The sequence below is a fragment of the Berghia stephanieae genome, chromosome 5 (genome assembly GCF_034508935.2).
Source record: "Berghia stephanieae isolate SIO BIC M18660-M18661 chromosome 5, UCSD_Bste_1.3, whole genome shotgun sequence".
Lineage (NCBI taxonomy): Eukaryota > Metazoa > Mollusca > Gastropoda > Nudibranchia > Aeolidiidae > Berghia > Berghia stephanieae.
The window spans coordinates 66,350,191-66,374,838 of record NC_088364.1 but is presented as its reverse complement, the minus strand read 5'-3'; the positions used below and the strand labels follow the sequence as shown (position 1 = coordinate 66,374,838).

General features: G+C 39.1%; 1 protein-coding gene across 1 annotated transcript in view; it reads right to left on the bottom strand.

Moving 5' to 3' along the window:
• Positions 1–24,648, bottom strand: part of LOC144974198 (uncharacterized) — a 50,965-nt gene that overhangs the window by 7,742 nt on the left and 18,575 nt on the right. Inside the window, exons 2-4 of the mRNA XM_078917117.1 lie at positions 19,357–19,568; positions 10,015–10,168; positions 6,884–6,951 (exon numbers count right to left, since the gene is read on the bottom strand). Coding sequence (XP_078773243.1) covers positions 6,884–6,951; positions 10,015–10,168; positions 19,357–19,559 — 425 coding nt within the window. The 5' untranslated portion in view covers positions 19,560–19,568. The remainder of the gene's footprint in view (positions 1–6,883; positions 6,952–10,014; positions 10,169–19,356; positions 19,569–24,648) is intronic.

Sequence of the window (24,648 nt, the reverse complement as noted above, 5' to 3'; positions counted from 1 at the left end):
TTCTTTGTCTCCCCCGGGCGCGTTTACCAGGTATTTTTCCACAACTTGCCAGGTATTCATTCTTATCTTTCCTTACTATGTGTCCGAAAAAGGATAGTTGTCGATCCACTATTAAGGGCATTAGTTTCCTTTGTTGGTATGTTTGTTTTAGCACTTCTTCGTTCGTTTTGTGTGCAGTATACGATATTATCTGCATCCTTCTCAAGCACCACATTTCAAAAGCTTCAATGTTCTTTTGTGTTTCTGCATTTGTAGTCCAGCTTTCGCATCCGTATAACAAGATTGGCCACACGTAGCACTTCAAGACTCGGAATCTAATCCCGAACGACATCTGTTTGTTTTTCAAAATGTTTCCCAGGTCCATGAAGGCCTGTTTGGCTTGAGTTATTCTTGCTCGTATGTCTCGGTTACATCTTCCATCTGTTGTCACTATTGAACCTAGGTATTTAAAACTTTCTACGTTGGTAAGTTGCTCGCCGTGAATCGTTATATTGCAGGTGTTGTTGTTTTCGGGGTTTTTCTGTATTACCATGCATTCCGTTTTGGTGATATTCACTTCCATTCCCTTGGCTTCACTATCTACTACCACTTTGTCAACAATCTTTTGAAGTTGGATTTCTGATGTTGCAATGAGTACCGTATCGTCTGCGTATCTTATATTATTTATGTTGTGACCTCCCACTTTTATTCCCTCCATATTATTTATGCCCCTCATGATTGTTTCTTGGTATAGATTAAACAGATCTGGTGAGGCAACACACCCTTGACGGACTCCTTTCTTAATAGGAATGGAATTTCCTGTAGAGTTTCCGATTTTGATAGATGCCTGCTGGGTGTAGTATAATGTTTGCATGAGTCTGAGGTCTTTCTCATCAGCGCCAATGGAGTGCAGTTGTTTTAGTATTTCTTCGTGGCGTACTCTATCAAAAGCTTTTTTGTAGTCGACAAAACAGAGGTATAGTGGGGTCTGAACCTGTATAGCTCTTTCACTTAAAACACGGAGGAGGTATATTGCGTTCCTTGTCCCTCTGTCAGGTTGGAATCCATATTGTTCTTCTGCGATTTCGGGGTTAATCTTATTCCTTAGCCTGTTGATTATTATACGCAACAGTATTTTATTCTCTATTGTCTTCTGGCACTTTTCTATTCACTTCATATCTTGTTGTTACCAACATAAGTGCCTGCTCCACTCACTTTTCTGAATTAAAAATTCACCCCATACACCGGAGCATACTCAATGTCTCAATCGTTTCTATGTTATATGTTTGTGTTGAGAATATTGGCTATTAAGCTTAACTGCTGGTCAAAATTATTCGCGATGGTGGTGTACGAACGAATCGGCGGTCTCAAGAAGTGGGTGAGAGAGGGATCTAGTAATGACTTTGAGTTTGAAACGAATATTTTTGTGTTCGTGGATAGCTCACACGGTAGAGCCACGCTCTCACCTGCCAGGCGGAGTTGTCGTACCAATAAGGTCGCAGGTTCAAACCCCACCACCGCCGCGAAAAAATTTTTATTCTCTATTGTCTTCTGGCACTTTTCTATTCACTTCATATCTTGTTGTTACCAACATAAGTGCCTGCTCCACTCACTTTTCTGAATTAAAAATTCACCCCATACACCGGAGCATACTCAATGTCTCAATCGTTTCTATGTTATATGTTTGTGTTGAGAATATTGGCTATTAAGCTTAACTGCTGGTCAAAATTATTCGCGATGGTGGTGTACGAACGAATCGGCGGTCTCAAGAAGTGGGTGAGAGAGGGATCTAGTAATGACTTTGAGTTTGAAACGAATATTTTTGTGTTCGTGGATAGCTCACACGGTAGAGCCACGCTCTCACCTGCCAGGCGGAGTTGTCGTACCAATAAGGTCGCAGGTTCAAACCCCACCACCGCCGCGAAAAAATTTTTATTCTCTATTGTCTTCTGGCACTTTTCTATTCACTTCATATCTTGTTGTTACCAACATAAGTGCCTGCTCCACTCACTTTTCTGAATTAAAAATTCACCCCATACACCGGAGCATACTCAATGTCTCAATCGTTTCTATGTTATATGTTTGTGTTGAGAATATTGGCTATTAAGCTTAACTGCTGGTCAAAATTATTCGCGATGGTGGTGTACGAACGAATCGGCGGTCTCAAGAAGTGGGTGAGAGAGGGATCTAGTAATGACTTTGAGTTTGAAACGAATATTTTTGTGTTCGTGGATAGCTCACACGGTAGAGCCACGCTCTCACCTGCCAGGCGGAGTTGTCGTACCAATAAGGTCGCAGGTTCAAACCCACCACCGCCGCGAAAAAATTTTTATTCTCTATTGTCTTCTGGCACTTTTCTATTCACTTCATATCTTGTTGTTACCAACATAAGTGCCTGCTCCACTCACTTTTCTGAATTAAAAATTCACCCCATACACCGGAGCATACTCAATGTCTCAATCGTTTCTATGTTATATGTTTGTGTTGAGAATATTGGCTATTAAGCTTAACTGCTGGTCAAAATTATTCGCGATGGTGGTGTACGAACGAATCGGCGGTCTCAAGAAGTGGGTGAGAGAGGGATCTAGTAATGACTTTGAGTTTGAAACGAATATTTTTGTGTTCGTGGATAGCTCACACGGTAGAGCCACGCTCTCACCTGCCAGGCGGAGTTGTCGTACCAATAAGGTCGCAGGTTCAAACCCCACACCGCCGCGAAAAAATTTTTATTCTCTATTGTCTTCTGGCACTTTTCTATTCACTTCATATCTTGTTGTTACCAACATAAGTGCCTGCTCCACTCACTTTTCTGAATTAAAAATTCACCCCATACACCGGAGCATACTCAATGTCTCAATCGTTTCTATGTTATATGTTTGTGTTGAGAATATTGGCTATTAAGCTTAACTGCTGGTCAAAATTATTCGCGATGGTGGTGTACGAACGAATCGGCGGTCTCAAGAAGTGGGTGAGAGAGGGATCTAGTAATGACTTTGAGTTTGAAACGAATATTTTTGTGTTCGTGGATAGCTCACACGGTAGAGCCACGCTCTCACCTGCCAGGCGGAGTTGTCGTACCAATAAGGTCGCAGGTTCAAACCCCACCACCGCCGCGAAAAAATTTTTATTCTCTATTGTCTTCTGGCACTTTTCTATTCACTTCATATCTTGTTGTTACCAACATAAGTGCCTGCTCCACTCACTTTTCTGAATTAAAAATTCACCCCATACACCGGAGCATACTCAATGTCTCAATCGTTTCTATGTTATATGTTTGTGTTGAGAATTGGCTATTAAGCTTAACTGCTGGTCAAAATTATTCGCGATGGTGGTGTACGAACGAATCGGCGGTCTCAAGAAGTGGGTGAGAGAGGGATCTAGTAATGACTTTGAGTTTGAAACGAATATTTTTGTGTTCGTGGATAGCTCACACGGTAGAGCCACGCTCTCACCTGCCAGGCGGAGTTGTCGTACCAATAAGGTCGCAGGTTCAAACCCCACCACCGCCGCGAAAAAATTTTTATTCTCTATTGTCTTCTGGCACTTTTCTATTCACTTCATATCTTGTTGTTACCAACATAAGTGCCTGCTCCACTCACTTTTCTGAATTAAAAATTCACCCCATACACCGGAGCATACTCAATGTCTCAATCGTTTCTATGTTATATGTTTGTGTTGAGAATATTGGCTATTAAGCTTAACTGCTGGTCAAAATTATTCGCGATGGTGGTGTACGAACGAATCGGCGGTCTCAAGAAGTGGGTGAGAGAGGGATCTAGTAATGACTTTGAGTTTGAAACGAATATTTTTGTGTTCGTGGATAGCTCACACGGTAGAGCCACGCTCTCACCTGCCAGGCGGAGTTGTCGTACCAATAAGGTCGCAGGTTCAAACCCCACCACCGCCGCGAAAAAAATTTTTATTCTCTATTGTCTTCTGGCACTTTTCTATTCACTTCATATCTTGTTGTTACCAACATAAGTGCCTGCTCCACTCACTTTTCTGAATTAAAAATTCACCCCATACACCGGAGCATACTCAATGTCTCAATCGTTTCTATGTTATATGTTTGTGTTGAGAATATTGGCTATTAAGCTTAACTGCTGGTCAAAATTATTCGCGATGGTGGTGTACGAACGAATCGGCGGTCTCAAGAAGTGGGTGAGAGAGGGATCTAGTAATGACTTTGAGTTTGAAACGAATATTTTTGTGTTCGTGGATAGCTCACACGGTAGAGCCACGCTCTCACCTGCCAGGCGGAGTTGTCGTACCAATAAGGTCGCAGGTTCAAACCCCACCACCGCCGCGAAAAAATTTTTATTCTCTATTGTCTTCTGGCACTTTTCTATTCACTTCATATCTTGTTCTTAGTATTTTGTTGATGTGGCTTATTAAACTTATAGTTCTAAAATTTTCGCATCTGACTGCACCTGCTTTCTTTGGTATTGCTATGAAAATAGAGTTACAGAGATCTTCTGGAATTTTCCCAGTATTGTATATATTGTTGAATAATATGTGAAGTTCATCAATTGCTAGATCTCCTAGGCTTTTTAATACCTCTACAGATATTTCATCAGGGCCTGTTGCTTTACCATCCCTCATTCGTTCCATGGCATGTTCAATTTCACTTTTGGTGATGTTTGGTCCGCTTAATGGTTCTTTGAATTTCAGTGGTGGTTCATTTCTATTTGGATCATTGTACAGTTCGCCTATGTATTCTACCCATCGGCTTTCTATATGTTGTTCTTCAAATAGCAGTTCCCCTTGTTTGTTTTGGATACAACTTCCTGCTGCTTTGCTTTTCCTTTTCCCTGATAGTTCTTTTATTCTTTGGTGAGCTTGTTGGGGGTTGGGTTTGTATTCTCTTTCGATTTCGCAGCATTTCCAGTCTAGATAGTTCTCGTGTGCCTCGATGCATTTGGATTTAATGTGGTTGTTCAATGTTTGGTATTCTGCAGACCCTCTGTTGCATTTTCGTCTTTCTTCAAATAGGTTTAGAATTTCATTTGTCATCCATTCCTTTTTGCTGTTTATTTGAGCTATTGGTAAATGCTTTTCTGCAGTTGCTTTGACACACTTTTGGAATATATCAAATTGTTTTTCACATTTTTCATTATCAGGTTCACTTTGGCTTTGTATCATGAGTGCATTTTCAAATTCTTCTCTCATTTTTGTTTGTATGCCATTGTCTTTGCATAACCTGTAATCCCTCTTTATTCTACCAGCTGTTCTCTGAATAGCTTTAAACTTTATCCTTACTGTACAAACAACTGGGACATGGTCACTGTCTACATCGGCGCCTGGGTAGGTTTTGCAATTTAATATGCCATTTCTGAATCTTGATGATACTGCTATAAAGTCTATCTGGTTCCTTGCTCTGTCCCCTGGTGATTGCCATGTCCAGGTTCTTCTTGGGTGTTGTTGAAACCAGGTGTTTGAAATCATTAATTTATTTGTTCTACACCAATCTGCCCAGATGTTTCCTCGTTCATTTCTGTCTCCGAGTCCATGTGGTCCGATTATGTCACCATCTCTGCCTCTGCCAATCTTAGCATTTAGGTCCCCCATTACCATAAGGACTTCTTGTGATTTACACATTCGTTTTGCTTTGTCTAGTGAATGGTAAAACTCTGTCATATCTGCATCTGTCGCCTCTTCTGTTGGTGCATAAACTTGAATAATATTGGTGTCAACTACAGGTCCTCTTAGCTTAACCAGCAAAACTGTATTAACCAGACTATAAAGGTTCATGGATACACACAGTTTTGTGTGTTGGTCCGTTATACTTCCGGATGGCAATGTTATGAGCTTCTTATCCAAGCGCATACAATCTATAATGATAACAATCATACCTAATATATGTAGGCATTAGATGTGAACATTTGTCCCGATCAGGCAGATTGACTAATATTGAGAAATTTCATTCTTTTAGAAAAAAAAAAAAAAACGAAAAAAAAACTTGAGCTTTTATATAGCGCAATATCACTAAACGTGCTCAAAGCGCTTTACAAGAGGTCCTTAACCAACAGAAACACATAACATGTAGAACGAGACAAGGCGCCTGTTAGGCGATATTACAATTTTGTCCGACAGAGACAATGCTTTTAACGGTCAGGTACTCATTTTACAGTAAGGCCTATTCCAAGGACTCAACTATGCGCCGAGCGAGGCTCGAACCCCGACCATCCGATCCGAAAGCGAGTGTCATACCACTAGACCACTTAGCCGCACAAATTTCATTCTTAAAAAAAAGGAAGAATTTGATAAGACCCCCCCCCCCCCCGCCAACCACCCCACCCCTAAAATAGAGTTTTAAAACATAAGAAGAAAATAACAGCAAACAAACAGAAATATATGGATAATGATTTTGTCAGGCCTGGCGAGATAGAAAATGGGAATTTGATTTACATGATGATGGCCGTGATATCAACCATGGTCAAAACGAATGACGATGGTAATGACGATGATTATGAAGACTGTGAGGATATTGATAATGAGGATGATCATGATAGTCGTGTTCGTGGTGGTGGTGGTGGTAGTCATAATGTTGATTATGATGACGGAGAAGAAGGTATTGATTGCAATGATGATGATGATGTTGTTGTTGATGATGATGATGATGATGATGATGATGATGATGATTGTGATGATGATGATGATGATGATGATGATGATGATGATGATGATGATGATGATGATGATGATGATGAAGATGATAATTATGATAGCAATGGTGCTGATGATGATGAAAATGATTTTGATAATGGTGATAAAATGATGATAGTGATCATGACGACGACGACGATGACAATGATGATGATGATGATGATGATGATGATGATGATGATGATGATGATGATGATGATGATAACAAAGACCACATCAACGACTAAACACAAATTACCCTGAAGACACTTGATACAGTCCCGACATGTCCATATCACAAAGGCTGAATGTGGAACTGTTCTCTAACTGAAAAATAGAATAACACAGATACAGCACTGTTAGATCGTACCATTCGTGAACCCATAGCCTGACTTCAACAGTCGTAACGTCACTTCCTTCCTAATAACGCATGGTAACTTAGTAACACTGGCTCTAAACTATCGGAACAATGGCGGACGCCCGTATGAAATATTTCCCTGGCGAGCATAAAAGCGTATCCAGAGGAAAAAAACATAAATGTGATCATGTTTTGACTTTTACACATTCTGATCACAAGGCATATGAAAAGTTCTAGCCAGCATGAAGAATAAAAAGTAATGATTTTCTTTGTTTAGAACCAAGATGGCCGCCGTTGCCGGGCGACGTGACATCAGACTAATGAATCCAATTTGGATATTTTTACTCTTTACTCACATTATCTCACCTTACTGTAAAATGAGTACCTGGCCGTTAAAAGCGTTGTCTCTATCGGACAAAATTGTAATAGCAAATTGTAATTTGGATTCATTAGTCTGATGTCACGCCGCCCGGCAACGGCGGCCATCTTGGTTCTAAACAAAGAAAATCATTACTTTTTATTCTTCATGCTGGCTAGAACTTTTCATATGCCTTGTGATCAGAATGTGTAAAAGTCAAAACATGATCAAATTTATGTTTTTTTTTCTCCTCTGGATACGCTTTTATGCTCGCCGGGGAAATATTTCATACGGGCGTCCGCCATTGTTCCGATAGTTTAGAGCCAGTGTTACTAAATTACCATGCGTCATTAGGAAGGAAGTGATATTACAACTGTTGAAGAGTATACCCTAACAGTATTTTATATATATATGTATATATATATATATATATATATATATATATATATATATATATATATATATATATATATATATATATATATAGATATATATTAGACAGATTCCATAGGAAACAACCGAAAAAAGTACTGAATGTACGATACCCAACAAAAATAAGCAATAAATCACTGTATGAAAAATGTAATGAAAGACCTTATCCATTCAAAGGTCAAGAATATAGATAAAATAATGTTTTTACAAATGAAGGAAATTTCCCTTTATTTTACCCCTTTAAGGCCTATTCCAAGGAAAGTCTGGATAACCCGGGCATCAGCCGCAATGCAGCGCCGTATAGCAAGCTAGATCGAGGCGACTTGATCAAGGCCACTCAACGCTGCGGCTTGTCGAACTTGGTACCTTTTGAGTACAAAGGAAAGACCATTCCCGCTGTGCCATGCTGGTATAGAAGGAACGAAATTGACGTCACTCAGCTCTTTGTTCTTGCTTTTAGCCAGCCATCTTTACGAGTAGAACTCATTCAATTCTATCAATCAGATAGATCAACCAGATTCTAATCAATCACTATAACCGTTTACGGTTACATTTAGTTTTGTGTGTTGCTACTCTATATCCGGTTGGCGGATGTTGTGAGTTTTTAAAAACTAAATGCATGGCATCAATAGTAAGTTCTATTTTTGCCCCATGAGAACTGAGAGCTTTTAAAGAATTCCCGTTAGAGGGTCTGTATATCTAATATCCTTTTGTCCGTTCCAAGTACCCAGCGCACGGAATATCGTAAATTTCTCCCAAGTTACGAAATTTGATGCTGTGTATTTTTTTCAAGCAGGCTTATATCTTGAGTGACATTACGAATTTTGAATACCGATGGTGATAGACAGTTTTCTCACAATGCCGAATTCCTTTGATCTTTTCATCGTTTGCAATAAAATATGACTCAAACTTTAAAATGTTTACAGTAATGGTGTGTTGATTCTCTTTCCTGTGGGTAAAATATTCACAACAAAGTTGCATTCAGTGGCGTAGCTTAGCAAATACTTTTGGGTTGTACGAAATAGTGTAACAATAGATATCATTTAAATAGTACTTAACAGTATTGTAAATTCTCACAGCGTTTATCATTTATATCTTTCCTGGTGGACAACGAACATGTAATATATTGGATGAGACAGGCAGCCAATGAGGTACTTATACATCTTTAGACAAAAAAATTGATGTAAAAAACAAAACAAAACGAAACAGAGGTGGGGGTAGGGGGGGGGGGAGGGTCCTCCGAATTTTTACTCCCGTCTTCAATAAGACAAAGAGAAATGCCTTTCACAAAGATATGATCCCCGACTAACCTTTGAGCAAGACAACTCATAAAGGTCGCTCAAAACTCACTGGTCGAGCAGGGTACATTCTTGAATTATGTTTACTGGGGAAGGTGGGGGGGGGGGGGGGGGGGGGGGGCGGAAGGCTTTGGATGTGATAATGTGAAATGTCACTGAATCTTAACTTCTTTTTCCATTTATTTTTTGTACAGTATAACCTTTCAAAGGAACCTCAGTTTTCAAATACAAGAGGTACATAACTAAAATGATATAATTGTTCATTTGTTCTCTCCATTTTGAGTTCCTGGTTGTGGGCAATCTATTAATAAAATTGTGCCATGAATGTAGAAATCTTAACAGGCAGCGACGATTCTGGCTTTCAACTATTATATTGTAACAATTGTGTATGTCAAGTGTGTACAAAGCGTACACTTTGCTGTGTCATTTTGAACCCAGGGTGGCAATGTTAGTGAGTAGTGCACATGAATAGTAAACCCATGGTCAAACCTGTGGGGAGTTCAGTGATCGTAATCACAACATAATTCACTGTGGAAAGATAGTGTCCGCTTGGCTAAGAAGCTCACAACATTGCCATCCGGAAGTATAACGGGCAAACACACAAAACTATGTCAATACAGTTTAGAGAGAAATAATCATAAACGTGGATGGCAAAAAGTAATAACAAAAACCAGAGTGAGGTCAACTTTATACCATCTATAATACTGTTATTGGAAACCATCCATTTGTTCACTCATCTCAGACCATTTGTTTTTTATATACCGCAAAGAAGAAAAATCCCAAAGTATGGTACTGTAACCAATGAAAAAAAATCGGCTAAATGTCACTAACAATTCTAATTTTCGAGGCAATTTTCAATACAATCCATCAGAAGGTTTTGTTTGAAGATATACACGTCAACGCATGCACACGGGTTGTGGAATGGAGTATAGAACTGTACTCACGGCAACTATTGGTCTGCTGTAGATTTCACTGATGTAGCGCCTGATGAGGGATCGCCGCCTGGAGGCCTCGCCACGCCTGATAGGCCATAGGCGACTAAACGCTCCCCTGGCCATCACCAGCACTCCGGCAGCAATCAACACTGGCCCGGCATATCTGTGGGGAAACAAAATAATAGGAGAAGGATTCTGAATCATCATCATTGTCATCATCGTCGTCGTCGTCGTCGTCCTCGTCGTCGTCGTCATCATCATCATCATTGCGACTCTTTTTTTCTAACGAAATTATTCATTCTCTCGGTTATTCTTTAAAAAGGATAAAAGAAACGAAAAACAACAACAACAACAACAACAACAACAGAAAATTAACAACAAAATTCTAAATACATATATCGAAACAAGGAAGCCACCAATCAACTACATCATTTATCCATCTACCAAACCACAGGCAAACAAGCTAACCAGTGATCTATCCAACCCATCTATTCACAACCCATCAAAATATTATATCTTAGACGTATCTTAACTCAACTAGGACTAATATTGTATCAATCAAAATAAAATTTCCATCATTCCTTCATCTGGCAGTTTATTCCATAATTTCATTCACTCAATCGGTCATGCATTCATAATTCGATATGCCTTTAACGCTTGATTACCCCCCCCCCCCCCCCCACATCTCTCTCTCGTCTCTCTCTCTCTCTCTCTCTCTCTCTCTGTATATATATATCTCTCTCACTCTTTCTCTCTCTTTCCCACTCTCTCTCTCTCTCTCTCTCTCTCTCTCTTTCTGTGTATCTCTCTCTCTCACTCTTTCTCTCTCTTTCTCACTCTCTCTCGTTGTCTCTGTGTGTGTCTTTCTCTGGGTCCATCGTTGCCCCCCCTCTCTCTCTCTCTCTCTCTCTCTCTCTCTCTCTCTCTCTCTCTCTCGTGATATCCTTTATTCTGTCTCTATTTCTCTCTATCTCTCACGTGACATCTCTCTCTCTCGCTCTCTCTCTCTCTTTCTCTCTCTCTCTATATATATATATACATATATATATATATATATATATATATATATATATATATATATTATTTAAAATATTTACCACAATGTTTGGGGCAGTCTACATCGATGTTTCAGGCTTAATTTGCCATCTTCAGGACTGAGTTGTTTTGTTGACTGTTGTTGTTTCTTGAAGCAACCTTCAAGAAACAACAACAGTCAACAAAACAACTCAGTCCTGAAGATGGCAAATTAAGCCTGAAACATCGATGTAGACTGCCCCAAACATTGTGGTAAATATTTTAAATAATAATTCGCTCCATTACTACATGTCGAGCACTTTTCGTACCATATTTGTATCAAACACGATTCAATTCTATATATATATATATATATATATATATATATATATATATATATATATATATATATATATATATATATATATGTGGTTTACATGTGTTATCCACAAACAAGACCGCTTTCTCTCACACACTCACACTCAAACACACACACACACACACACACACACACACACAGATCAGAACCAGCCCTCCTTCTGTTCCACCCCCCACAACACATAACCATACAAAATACATAATATAACGCCTTGTACATCATTGTCTCCCCACAAAAACAAAATTCTATATTTATATCAAATAACAATGAATTAAGATATCATTTACTCCATATCAAAATCATCCGATGACGTAAAGACTCTCACTGTGTATAATCATTCGTGTCATAACAATGAAGCTGTACACTGCCAAAATGCCTTTTTACTTTTTGGCCAGAGAATGTTATTTCATATATTATTATATTATCCTTCGATAAAAATGCTCACTATCATACACTAAAATCTTAACTTCGAGACTTCTCTTTCAATCGATATATTAACTGGATAACTGCCACGCTCTGGAAAGGTACGTATTTAAAAATTTGGCCAGAGCGAGATCCCTGGTATGAGAGTTTTTGCCAAGATGAGAGTCATTTAAATGATCGATATTTTAAAGACGAGTTTTCTGGCACATTTTTTAAATACGTGTTTTCTAGAGTACCGCAGTTAACTGAAAAAGATGACCCTCAAAATGCCAAAAAATTTAAAAAATAAATAATCCTGAATCTAATGGTTTTGGCATATTGAGGATCCTTTCAATCGATTGATATAATATATGGCCAAAATGAAAAAAACACATAAAATGCCATTTTGTCAGAGCACTACAAAATGTGTCTACAGCATACAATTGGATAAATACAATGCTGAAAATAACATTAAGGTAGAGACGGGCAATAATGAATAATATGATGCTATAATTAAAGGGTATATGTCTGTGATGTTATTATCAACATTATTTTTAAAAATCATATTCATTGACTTCATCATTATGATAAAGATGACGATGATGCTTCACCATCATCATCCAACCCCCCCCCCCTCTCCACACCGACCTCCTCTTTGTCCTCCCATAAAACACCTCCTCCTCCTCTACCACCACCTACTCCTCTATCACCACCACCACCACCACCACCACCACCTCCTCCCCCCCATCCTCCTCCTCCTCCTCCTACTCCTCCTCCTCCGAGTCCTCAATTGCTTAATTATCAAGTTCATCATAATCATCATCTCGAAATATTTACCAAAATTTAGTTCATCACAGAAACCGTGATCTGGAGGACACGAACAAAACCATAACAACAGAAAAACGTCAGCCCTCAATAAATAACAACTGTTTACGAAAAGTTTTAGAAAACTATGGAAACGCACTTAGCAACATCAGGTAGTTCTGAAAAGTCGGAGTTTGATTCGACAAAGTCCCCATACACCAAAGACAAACACTACAAGACAAGCTCTTACACGACCCCCTTGACTGCGAGATCTGGAAGCGACAGAAAGGACACCCTACGCCCGGCCGTTCCCAGGTTCGTGATGAATTAAATGTAGAGAGCTTGTCTGAAACGTATGCCTGTAGCTGTTCACGGCCAAATTAAGTCAGAAAGTATACAGACCTCGCTAGATTAACCCTCTCCTTACCGATCATTTTCAGTATTTTACCAAAATGCCAGGCTTACCCAGCAGAAAAATTGATTTTTAAAACTCAACAAGCTCTCTACAAAACAACTTTATGTTCTTATTAATTAAACAAAGATCATTCTTTAAAGTTTGTGATGTACAAAATAAATCTGAATAAGAAGAATGTTTATTGTGTCGTAACAAATGTGACGATTTTGCTGTAGGTGGTAAGGAGAGGGTTAAAGCACACCGAATTCCAGCACGTTCTGGAATACGTCAAGTTGGAGCTGGGTGACCAAATTATATCTATATCCGAGGGCGAGCTGATAAATGAGTACCGTTTGCCCATAAATCAAAACGTGTTTTAGGTACAATCATGAAACTTCACACACACACACACACACACACACACACACACACTCAAACACACACACACACTCTCTCTCTCTCAAGTTATAATTCTACACTCAGGTGCAACAACTAATTTATATGACGTCACCTGTGTTCATAATTGAGTGACGTCACAACCTTACTAAGACAACGCGGTTGAGAATATGGGTGCCAAGACAGCCAACTTCAGAAATAAAAGCGCAGAGAAAAGACCTTTTTACCCAACATTTGAAACAATATGGTAAGGAAGGAGAGACTTTTCTGTAGAGAATTCTGACTGGTGATGAACCTTGGGTCCACCACTACGACCGTGGCCTTCGTAAAGTGCCTGACACTGACCAAAAAATGACGTCGAAATGCCAGTCTTTTGCCACAAAAGAAAACAAATCGTGAGTTGCATTCATTCAATAGTTCAACCAATGAAATAACTTGTTTCCATGAGCACTACTAACGACAACTCACTAGGCTGTTCAAAAACCAAATTATGACGTCAAACTGCCAGTGGTTTTGGATTTCAGTGTCAGGCTATAACATAACGATGGCTACGCTACGACCCGGAAACCAAATTGCATTCGATGCATGGAGTACGCCAGTACTTCTCCAATCTTCTCCAAGCCCAAGGAAATTCAAAATCATTGTTTCTACGAGAAAGGTCTTGTTTAACATTTTCTTGGACATGGAAGGCATAGTTCACATTGAATTTCTTGAACAAGGGCAAACTCTAAACAATAGGGAATAAGATAAGCGGAAGAGTAGCGTCCCTTGATTGGACGTCACCTTACAGAGAGAACGTCAAAATGGTTTTGCGCATGCGTCTCTCTCGTCCTCACTTTCGGTGAAGTGTCTCTCATGCCGCTTTCACCGGAAGAGAGGACGAGAGACGCATGCGCACAACCAACATGACGTTCTCTCTCTAATAACTTTTCCGCCGGTGAGTCCAATCAAGGGACGCTACTCTTCCGCTAATCTCATTCCCTATATGTTTCAACTCTACGAGCCCTCAAAAATAGACTCACATGGGTTCTAGCTGGTAGAGATTCGATATTGCAGCATGACAATGCGCGACCACACACTCGTCGTCAAATTCGGTTCAAACGTCCTATGTGTCTTCTGCTTGCTATCTTCTACTTCTATTTCATAACTTGCTGAGGTGACGGATGAAGGGAGAAATCAACCACCGTGGCCAGATTGCCCTAGTTCAATCAATAAGCTGTGCTAGCCCCATGACGCTGGTGGGGTGAAGGGAAACTGCCACTCTACAAAGATACCCTCCTGGACTCCCAGCCTAGACACTATTAATGGGTGGACAGAGCTAGTAGCCTTGGAAAGCAGTCTGTCTAGGAGAAGGAAAACTCCAACTTCAAACCACCACTGCCTTGTGGATCTGGGAAGATGAAAGGCTATGGAATCACATCCAGAGAATAAAGAACCGCTGAAGTCGGAGTCAAAGAGCCGAAAGACGCAAATAGTCTGGAGAGGGAAACCAACCCAAAAATTAATGTGACACGCATCCTCCTCACAATGATGGACAACAAAACTGTCGGACAGTATGGCGCGAAGTCTGGGGATTCCCGCCGGACGGACCTAGCGTCGAGCCCTGATAAACAGGGTTCACCCAAGCGATCTGGTGGTATCTTGCCCTCCTGCTGTGGAACCAGGGTAGGAGATGCAAGGTTACGGACTACTGGAACTATCAAATTGCTACAATGGAATGCAGAAGGGATACATCATAAAAAGACTGCCAAGTTTCCAAGTTTCTTCAGGATGAGAAGATAGATATTGCCTGCATTCAGGAGACACACCTCACAGAAAACATTAGGTGTTCAATAAAAGGATATCAACATTTTAGGAAAGACAGAAAAGAACGGCACAAAGGTGGAGTAATCATCTTCGTCAGAAATGACATAGCGACAAATGAAATAACGACAGATGAACCTGTTGAAATATTGGCTGTAAAAATTACCAAATAAATTTTCAATACACAATATATAACTGTCACAGCCCACCATCAGAGATCTGCCAATTGAAAACATAAAAAGTGAAGAAGAACAGTTCATTGTTGTAGGAGACTTCAATAGCCACTCCCCAAGCTGGGGATACAATGACTTAGACAGAAAAGGTAAAACTCTTGAAAATTGGCTTAAAGACAGTAAGCTTCAAATTGTCAGAAATGAAGATGACCCAGATACATACTTCTCAAGAGCATGGAAGACAACATCAACTCCAGACCTAACTCTCATATCTGAAGATCTCACCGGAAAAGTCAGTAAACAGGTATGGGAACAACTGACAGGAAGTGATCATCGTCCCATTCTGGTTGAAATAACTGAAGAATATACAAAAGACAGAAAGGCACCACCTGCGAGATGGAACTATAAAAAAGCAGACTGGACTCTGTTTTCAAAGTTGACTGATAGTTATACAAAAGAGATAAACTGTAAAACAAGGAATGTGGAAAAATCAGCCAAAGCATTCACAAAATCAATCATGAAAGCTGCAAAAGAATCAATCCCCAGAGGATCAAGAAAGGACTACTGTCCAGGATGGACTGAAAAATTAGGAAGTCTCAACAGCCTAGTCACTGTACACAGAAAAAAAGCAGAGAGAGAGAGAGAGAGAGAGAGAGAGAGAGAGAGAGAGAGAGAGGGAGAGAGAGAGAGAGAGAGAGACAAATGATGAGAATATGGAAATTTACAAAGAGGCTGAAACAACTCTCAGGAAAGAAACAATAAAAGCAAAACAGGAAGCATGTCATGAAAAAACCCAGACAACTTGACTACGACAGAGACGGAAGAAAGTTATGGAACCTAACCAAAGCTCTAAGACAAGAAAACAGATATGCTGCACCATCAGTTGAAGATGATCAAGGGAGGATTCTCAACAAAAAACAAGCAGCAAACTGTTTTATGAAGCAGTACTCAAGTGTTGGGAGTATACAGATTAGAAAAGAACGAAAACGAGAAGTCCACAAAGAATTGAGAAAACACAAGGATACACCCAAAGAATCCACAGATGATACCATGTTCAGTTCGAAGAAGAAGTAGAAATTGCCTTAAAATCTCTAAAAACGAACAAATCACCAGGTCCAGATGATATTACTAATGACATGTTGAAACATCTAGGAACCCTCACAAAGAGGAAAATGAAACAAGTGTTCAATGCAAGTTGGAAACAGGGTAAACTTCCGCTCAAATGGAAACAGGCAACCATGATACCAATAAAGAAGGATGGCGAGCCAAAATATAAACCCGAAAGCTACCGACCAATAAGTTTGAAAAGCTGCTTGGGCAAACTGATGGAGAGAATTGTTAACCGCCGTCTCCAATGTTATTTAGAAAGCAATAAGTTGATATCAGATGAACAGGCTGGTTTCAGACAATTTCGCTGCACAGAGGACCAGATAACATACATCTCGCAGTTGATCGAAAATGGTTACCAAGAAAAAAACACACAGTCACAGTTTGGGTGGATATGGAAAAGGCATTTGACAAAGTCTGGACAAAAGGACTACTTCTCAAACTTAAGAAAGCCAATGTTTCACACAACATGTTTGCATGGATTAAAGATTACCTCACAAATCGAAAAGCAAGAGTCCAATCTCAAAACTCTAAAAGCAAGCTAACGAACATGACAAATGGAGTACCACAAGGCGGGGTTCTCTCACCAACCCTCTTTGTCGTATTTATCAATGACATCTGCAAAACCAAATGCAGAGGAGTAAAATCAGCCATGTATGCAGATGACCTTGCACTGATATGCACTGAAAGAAATATTGGTACTGCAAAGGCCAGGATACAGATGACTCTTGATGCTTTGAGCAAATGGACAAAAGACTGGGGTATGAGAGTAAATGCTGATAAAACCACATACACAACATTCAGCTTATCAACCAAAAAGCAATCTATGCGATTAACTTTGGATGGAAAGATTCCAAGAGAAGACCTTATGCCTAAGTATCTAGGAGTGAAATTTGGCCCTCGACTCACTTGGAAACATCAAATAGATGAAAGTCAACAGAAAGGGTACAAGAGAATGCAGCTTCTCCGAAAACTTGCTGGAACGCAATGGGGAGCAAACTCAAACGTCCTGAAGAAGACATATCTTAGATATGTAAGACCTGCAATAGACTATGCCATATCGGCGTGGGGAACGTGCTCACAGGCTCAATTTCAAAAGGTTGAAAAAGTCCAAAACCAATGCCTACGCGTGATCACTGGAGCAATGAAAACAACACCAATTCACAAGATGGAAACCCACACAGGAATAACACCTCTCAAAGAACAACGAAATTAAAAATAATGACACAATTCTCAAATATAAAATTCATGGAATCCCAACCACTGTATACAAGTACAATGGAAAAGAAAGAGAATAGACTCAAAAGGGAAAACTTCATCGCCTTGGGACAAAAACTAGAGAGCAAATATAAAGTGACACCAAAGGAAGATATTGCCCAAATCAATGTCCTAAATCTGAAACCACCACCGTGGAAAAAGAAACAAAAATTCATAACCATCAACAAGAAAAACATTCGAAGCAATAATGACAATGCTCAAACCCTAAAGATGATCGATAAAAAATACCCGATGACCAACTGGATAAGAGTTTATACAGATGGCTCAGTTTCCGGCCCCCTCATAATGGAGGTGCTGGTGCACTCTTACACTGGACAGATAAAACAGAAACAAAAATATCTGTATCAGTGGGTTCAATGTGCACAAGTACTAAAACTGAAGAAAAAGCCATCCTCAATGCAACAAAAGAACTATGCAGAGATCACAGGATATACGGGGAAAATGTGGTTTACTTGACAGACTCTGATGATGCTCTCCGGTCTATTGAAAATTACCAGGACTCTGAAGCCGCACACACTGTGGATGCCCTTGAGGGCTTATCTGATAAAACAGGAAAAATTGTGCTGCAGTGGATTCCAAGTCATGTAGGTATATATGGAAATGAAATTGCCGATCAACTGGCCAAAGAAGGAGCCCAAAAGGAACAACCGAAGTCGTCAATCACTTACCATCAGCAAAAGAAAATAATAAAGCTAAAAATAGACAAAGAAAGGAATGACACATACCTGGAACACAACAAGCAGGATCCAATCCATGCCATTCAGCGAAGTCACCCTATTCCGCCTCCGAACAGGACACAATAGACTAAGAGGACATATGTTTACAAAGCTAGGTATTGGAACAACCCCTTATTGCCCATGTGGAACCGACCATGAAACCACTTTACATGTGCTTATGGATTTCCCATTATACAACGTGCAACGTTCGAACCACTGGGTCACCCCTACAACACTCAACACAAAGCTCTATGGTGAGGCTGAGGACCTAAAGCGTACAACAGACTTCATAGCAGATATCGGACTGCAGCCATAGATGTCCATCAGAGGAACGAAGAAGAAGAAGAAAGAAGGTTCAAACGTCCGACCCCACAGCTCCCTAGCTCTGCATTTAGTCCAGATCCTGTCCCATCTGACTATTTCTTGTTCCCTCAGCTCAAGAAGTATTTGAAAGAAAACCGTTACAGCAGTGATTTGGAGGTAGTGGCAGATGTTCGTCAATGGTGCCGAGCAAAATCACCAGGATTCTTTGTTAACGGCATGCACCAAATAGTTCGGCGTTGGCAGCTCTGTACGATGGCAATTATGTGAAAAAATAAATAGTACGATACGTAGCTGAGATTCTTAGCTTTCTTTCAATGTATTGTGTTTGTATGTGCTGCTGAAAACACAAAAGTTGTAACAAAACGGTACTTATATATCAGCAAGCCCTTGTAATAAGTTTCCTCCCATGAGCATTAGATTTCGACACGCTCGGATTCTAGCACTATTTTTGGTTTCTCCCGAGAGCGTGCTAGAATTCAGCGAGAAGTGTTATACATTCAAACAATCGCATGACAATTTTGAAATCCAAAGCACCAAAAACGTCGAAACTCTTTTCCTCACCTCTCCTTGTTCTGCCCTGGGTTACCATCAAGGTTCTGAAAGGTGAGAGAAGTGATGATGACCCCGACGACAAGCAAGAGAGTCCCGGAAATGACGTAACAGAGGGCGTTTCTCAACAAGTAGCTGCAAGCGTTGGTGGAAGACGGGTACCGGGTTGTCTCAATCTCGGATGGGCGTCGCCATCGAATCACCGTTTGCATCATAGGATGGACCTGAAAAAATAGATATAAAACACAAGATACATATCTAGCATTACTTTCGCTAATGAACGCTGCAGACACATGTCCCACATGTACACTTTGCAGCAAAGAATCGGAAGCCTCAGAGCATCTAGTTGAAGCTGCAGGGCTTCAGAATTCTGTGCGGCTATGTGGTCTTGATGTATGACACTCGCTTTTGGATCGGAAGGTCCTGGATTCAAGCCCCGCTCGGCGCATAATTGAGTCCTTGGAAAAGGCTCTTTACCTGGATAGACCACCATAATGTGCAGACCAAGACTGAGGTACTCCGGAAAAACCCATATTATTAAAAAAGAATTGGTCAGAAAACTTGTCCTTCAAATAATACCGATCGATTTAAATGACCCTCATCTTGGCAAAAACTATCAAACCTGGGACTTCGCGAAGTCCCAGGTTTGAGAGCTTTTGCCAAAAAAGGGGTCATTTAAATCGATCGGTATTATTTGAAGGACGAGTTTTCTGGCCAAATTTTAAAATAATATGGGATTTTTCCAGAGTACGACTGCCGCGTGGATACAGCGTCACTGTCGTCGTCGTCGTCATCATCATCATCATCATCATCATCATCGTAGTCGTCGTCGTCGTCGACATCATTATCATCATCATCGGCTTCAAATTGCAGTTCTGTCTTAAGTCTGCTGTAGACATCAGATATCAATCCCTCCACTTCTCTATATATAGATAGTATGCAGATGACGTCACTCGGGCCTTTGTTATTGTTTTTGCCATCCGCGTTTGTGAGTTGTTCTCACTAAACTGTATTAACCAGACTATAAAAGTTCATGGTTACACAGAGTTTGTGTGTTGGTCCGTTATACTTCCGGATGGCAATGTTGTGAACTCCTTGGCCAAGCGCATTCTATATATACATCAGCTATCCTCAAGAACTAAACATACTTCTTCATTCGCTAACCAACCATCTACTGATTGAGGTTTTCCATTTAAATGTCATTCCAGTTCCTCCTTTCTTCCTCTCCTCTGTTTTTTCACTGAGTTCTGTCGGCCATTTTCCCCATTACCGTAACCCTTTCATCCCCCTGAGTGATTTTTCCCCCTTGAGGGATAACATTGCATGCATCTAGAGCTGTCGTTTGAATGGGAGTGGCCGCATAAAAGGAACCTTATTATTATTATTATTATTATTATTATTATTATTATTATTATTATTATTATTATTATTATTATTATTATTATTATTATTGTTGTTGTTGTTGTTGTTCAATGGCTTATATTTGCATAAGGTCCCACGGGACCATCACTGCAAATGTTCAGTTACAGTCCAATGAAATCAGGGAACAGTCACAGATTACGCGTTGACGTGCTCTGGCATATTCTAATATCATCATCATCATCATCATCATCATCATCATCATCATCATCATCATCATATACATCATCATCGTCGTCGTCATCATCATCATCATCATCATCACCATTATTATCATCATCATCATCATCATCATCATCATCATCATCATCATCATCATTATCATCATCATCATCATAATTATTATCATCATCATCATCGTCATCATCATTATCATCATCATCATCTTCGTCATCATCATCATTATCATCATCATCATCATCATCATCATCATCATCATCATCATCATCGTCATCATCATTATCATCATCATCATCTTCGTCATCATCATTATTATCATCATCATCATCATCATCGTCAATATCATGATTATTATTATTTCAAAATTTCAAAATACGTTGTCGTCAAAAGAATCACGAATCAGGTTGCTTCAGCATTTGAAAACACTTGTAAAATCATCAGCGATGCTCCATTCATTATTTTCTTTTCTCCTTGTCTGATTTTGAAACAAATTTTACGTTTAAATCATCACCAAATTGAATTTTGGGGATTCGCAGGAATATCGTTTTTTTTTTTAAACATGTTTTCTTGTCGAGTGTTTACGGATGCATTGACGCACGATGACGTCATAAGGATTGGAGATTTATTTTATGATCCACTGCGTCGAACTGGCATTATGTTGAACAAACAAGGTGGTCTAGTGGTATGACACTCGCCTTTGGATCGGAAGATCCTGGGTTCGAGTCCGAGAGACGCATGATCGAGTCATTGGAAAACGCTCCTTACTCACCACACATTTTCTCACCGTACTCAAGTGTAAAAATGAATTCCTGACCGCTAACAGCGCTGTCTCTGTTCGAAACAGGCGTCATGTCTCGTGTTGGCTAGCAACCATTTGTTAATCGCTTTGAGCACGTTTAGTTGATATTGCGATATATAAAAATGGCCAAGCTAAAGATAAAGATTAGAAAAATCTGTCTATGAAACCAGATAAAAAGCAGAGAGAAAAATACAAGGAAACAAAACCATCCCAAAACATCAGCCTGCCTCCACTGACAGGCTGATTCGTTTGAGATGGTTTCAGTCGAGACAGGCTGTTTTGGATAGGAACATCCAGGGTTCGAGTCCCGCTCTGAGCGGGGCACAGTTGATACTTTGGAAAAAGTTCAAAAGCGAGAGTCATACCACTGGCTATGTGGTCTTGTGGTATAACACTCGCTTTCGGATCGGATGGTCCTGGGTTTGAGCCTCGCTCAGCGCATAGTTGAGTCCTTGGAAAAGGCTCTTACTCACATTCTCTCACCGTACTCAAGTGTAAAATGAGCGTTAATATATTTGTCTATGTCGCAAAAAAAAAAAAAAATAAAATTGTAACATCGCCTAACAAGCGTCATGTCTCGTCCTACATATCAAGTGTTGCTATCGGCTTGGGAGCCCTTGTAAAGTGCTTTGAGCACAGTTAGTGGATATTGCACTATATAAATGATCATTTCTTTTCAACGGTTTCCCTTTTCAAAATAAGAGAGTTGATAATGATATCCCGCTATAATTTATCAATAATTAGGTTTAAGCAAGATGACTGGTTTTATTTGCTTTATGTTGATCGATACACAAGATTTTAATACTAAAAATTCACGGATTTTCTCCTATTTGTTGACATTAAAAAATTATTTTTTACAGATTTTATTTAAAAATTAATATTTCAAAATATACCCACTATGCATTCTTATTTGCTTTTCTACCATTCGTTTTCTATTATAATTTTTGAACTTCGATATTTAGATATAATTGTTTTATTTATAATAAAAGTTCAAAATAATTGGGAAAATTATGAGGTTCAATGTAAATGTAATTTCACATGTTGAAGTTTTTAACCAATTAACGCCGTACTCCAGAGAGACGTGTATTTAAAACTTTGGTCAGAAAACTCGTCCTTCAAATATCGATTGATTTAAATGACCCTCATTTGGCAAGAACTCTCAAACCTGGGACTTGATGGAATAAAGACTTTGCGAGGTCCCAGGTTTGAGAGTTTTTGCCAAGATGAGGGTTATCTAAATCGATCGATATATTTTGAAGGACGAGTATTCTGGCCAAAATTTTAAATACACTTCTTTCTGGACTACGACGGTTTACTGGTTAAGTTGCATCATTTTAAAACCAGGTTTAAATTGGCCAATTCCAAAAGGTCAGAGCTCAACAATGTTGTAGAATATGATATTTGATTTGAGAAAAGTACATGCTATGTTGATAATAAAGGGTATGCATACAAACAAACACTTAATAAAAACAACAATAAAAACAAGCAAAATAAAACAAAAAATAAATAAATAAAAATAAAAAAATAAAAAAAAACAGAATAAAATTTAAAAAAGCAAACAAAAAATAACAAAATTAAAACAAAATGAACGAAAAAAAAACACACAATAAATAAAACAAGGCAAAACAAACAAAACTACAGAACTGAAGAAAAACAATAAAAAAACAACTAAAATCAATCAAACAAACAACCTTCCCCCATAAAAAAAAATCAAAAGATAGGGGAAAAAATCTATATCAAATCGATACTATACTGCAATTGACTGTAATTGTTTTGTCTGCCATTTCATATAATATTACATAATCAATATTGACACCTTATTATCAAAAGTTAAAAAAAAAACCCCAAAAAGCAAAGGAAAATAAACAACAAAATACAAAGTAAACCCAAAAACAACAACAATAACAACAACAACAACAACAACAACAACAACAACAACAACAACAACAACAATAACAAACACACAGACAGAAAAGAAACAAAAACAAAAACAAATGAAACAAAAAGATTCAAAACAAAAAAAAAAGTTTATTAAGAAACAACAAAACGAGAAAAATCGAAAAGATAAAGATAAATAGAAAAAAAAAAAGGAACAAAAAGACAAAAAAAAAAAAAAAAAAAAAAAAAAAAAAAAAAAAAAAAGACAGGCAAATGTATGAAATTCTAACGGCACCCTGACCGTTTAGCGGATAATAAATGAGAATATATTGCAACACTTATATTGCGCACGGGGGCCCCGTTAGCTCTGTTGGTAGAGCACTCGCATCACACGCAAGGGGATCAAGAACGATCCCGGGTACAGTAGACATTTTCTTCTGACCCCTCGTTAACCGCGTTATTTCTGTCAGAAAAATTGTAATATCGCATAATATAACAGGCGTCATATCTAATTCTACATGTTCCGTGTTGCTGTTGGTCAGGGACCCTTTGTAAAGCGCTTTGATTACATTAAATGGATTTTGTACCCTATAAAAGCTCAAGCTTTTAAATTCTCAATTCACTTTTCGATGTCCGTGTTGAGTCAATGGGCCACAATTTAGCATACACAGACGCATATCATCAGTTCAGACGGAAATAGTCTTCAACAGTCGTAACGTCACTTCCTTCCTAATGACGCATGGTAACTTAGTAACACTGGCTCTAAACTATCGGAACAATGGCGGACGCCCTTATGAATATTTCTCCGACGAGCATAAAAGTGTATCCAGAGGAGAAAAACACTATAAATCTGATCTTGTTTTGACTTTTATACATTCTGATCACAAGACATATGAAAGGTTCTAGCCAGCTTGAAGAATAAAAAGTAATGATTTTCTTTGTTTAGAACCAAGATGGCCGCCGTTCCTGACGGCGTGGCATCAGACTACTGAATCCAATAATAACTGACCTATCGATGCATGAATGGC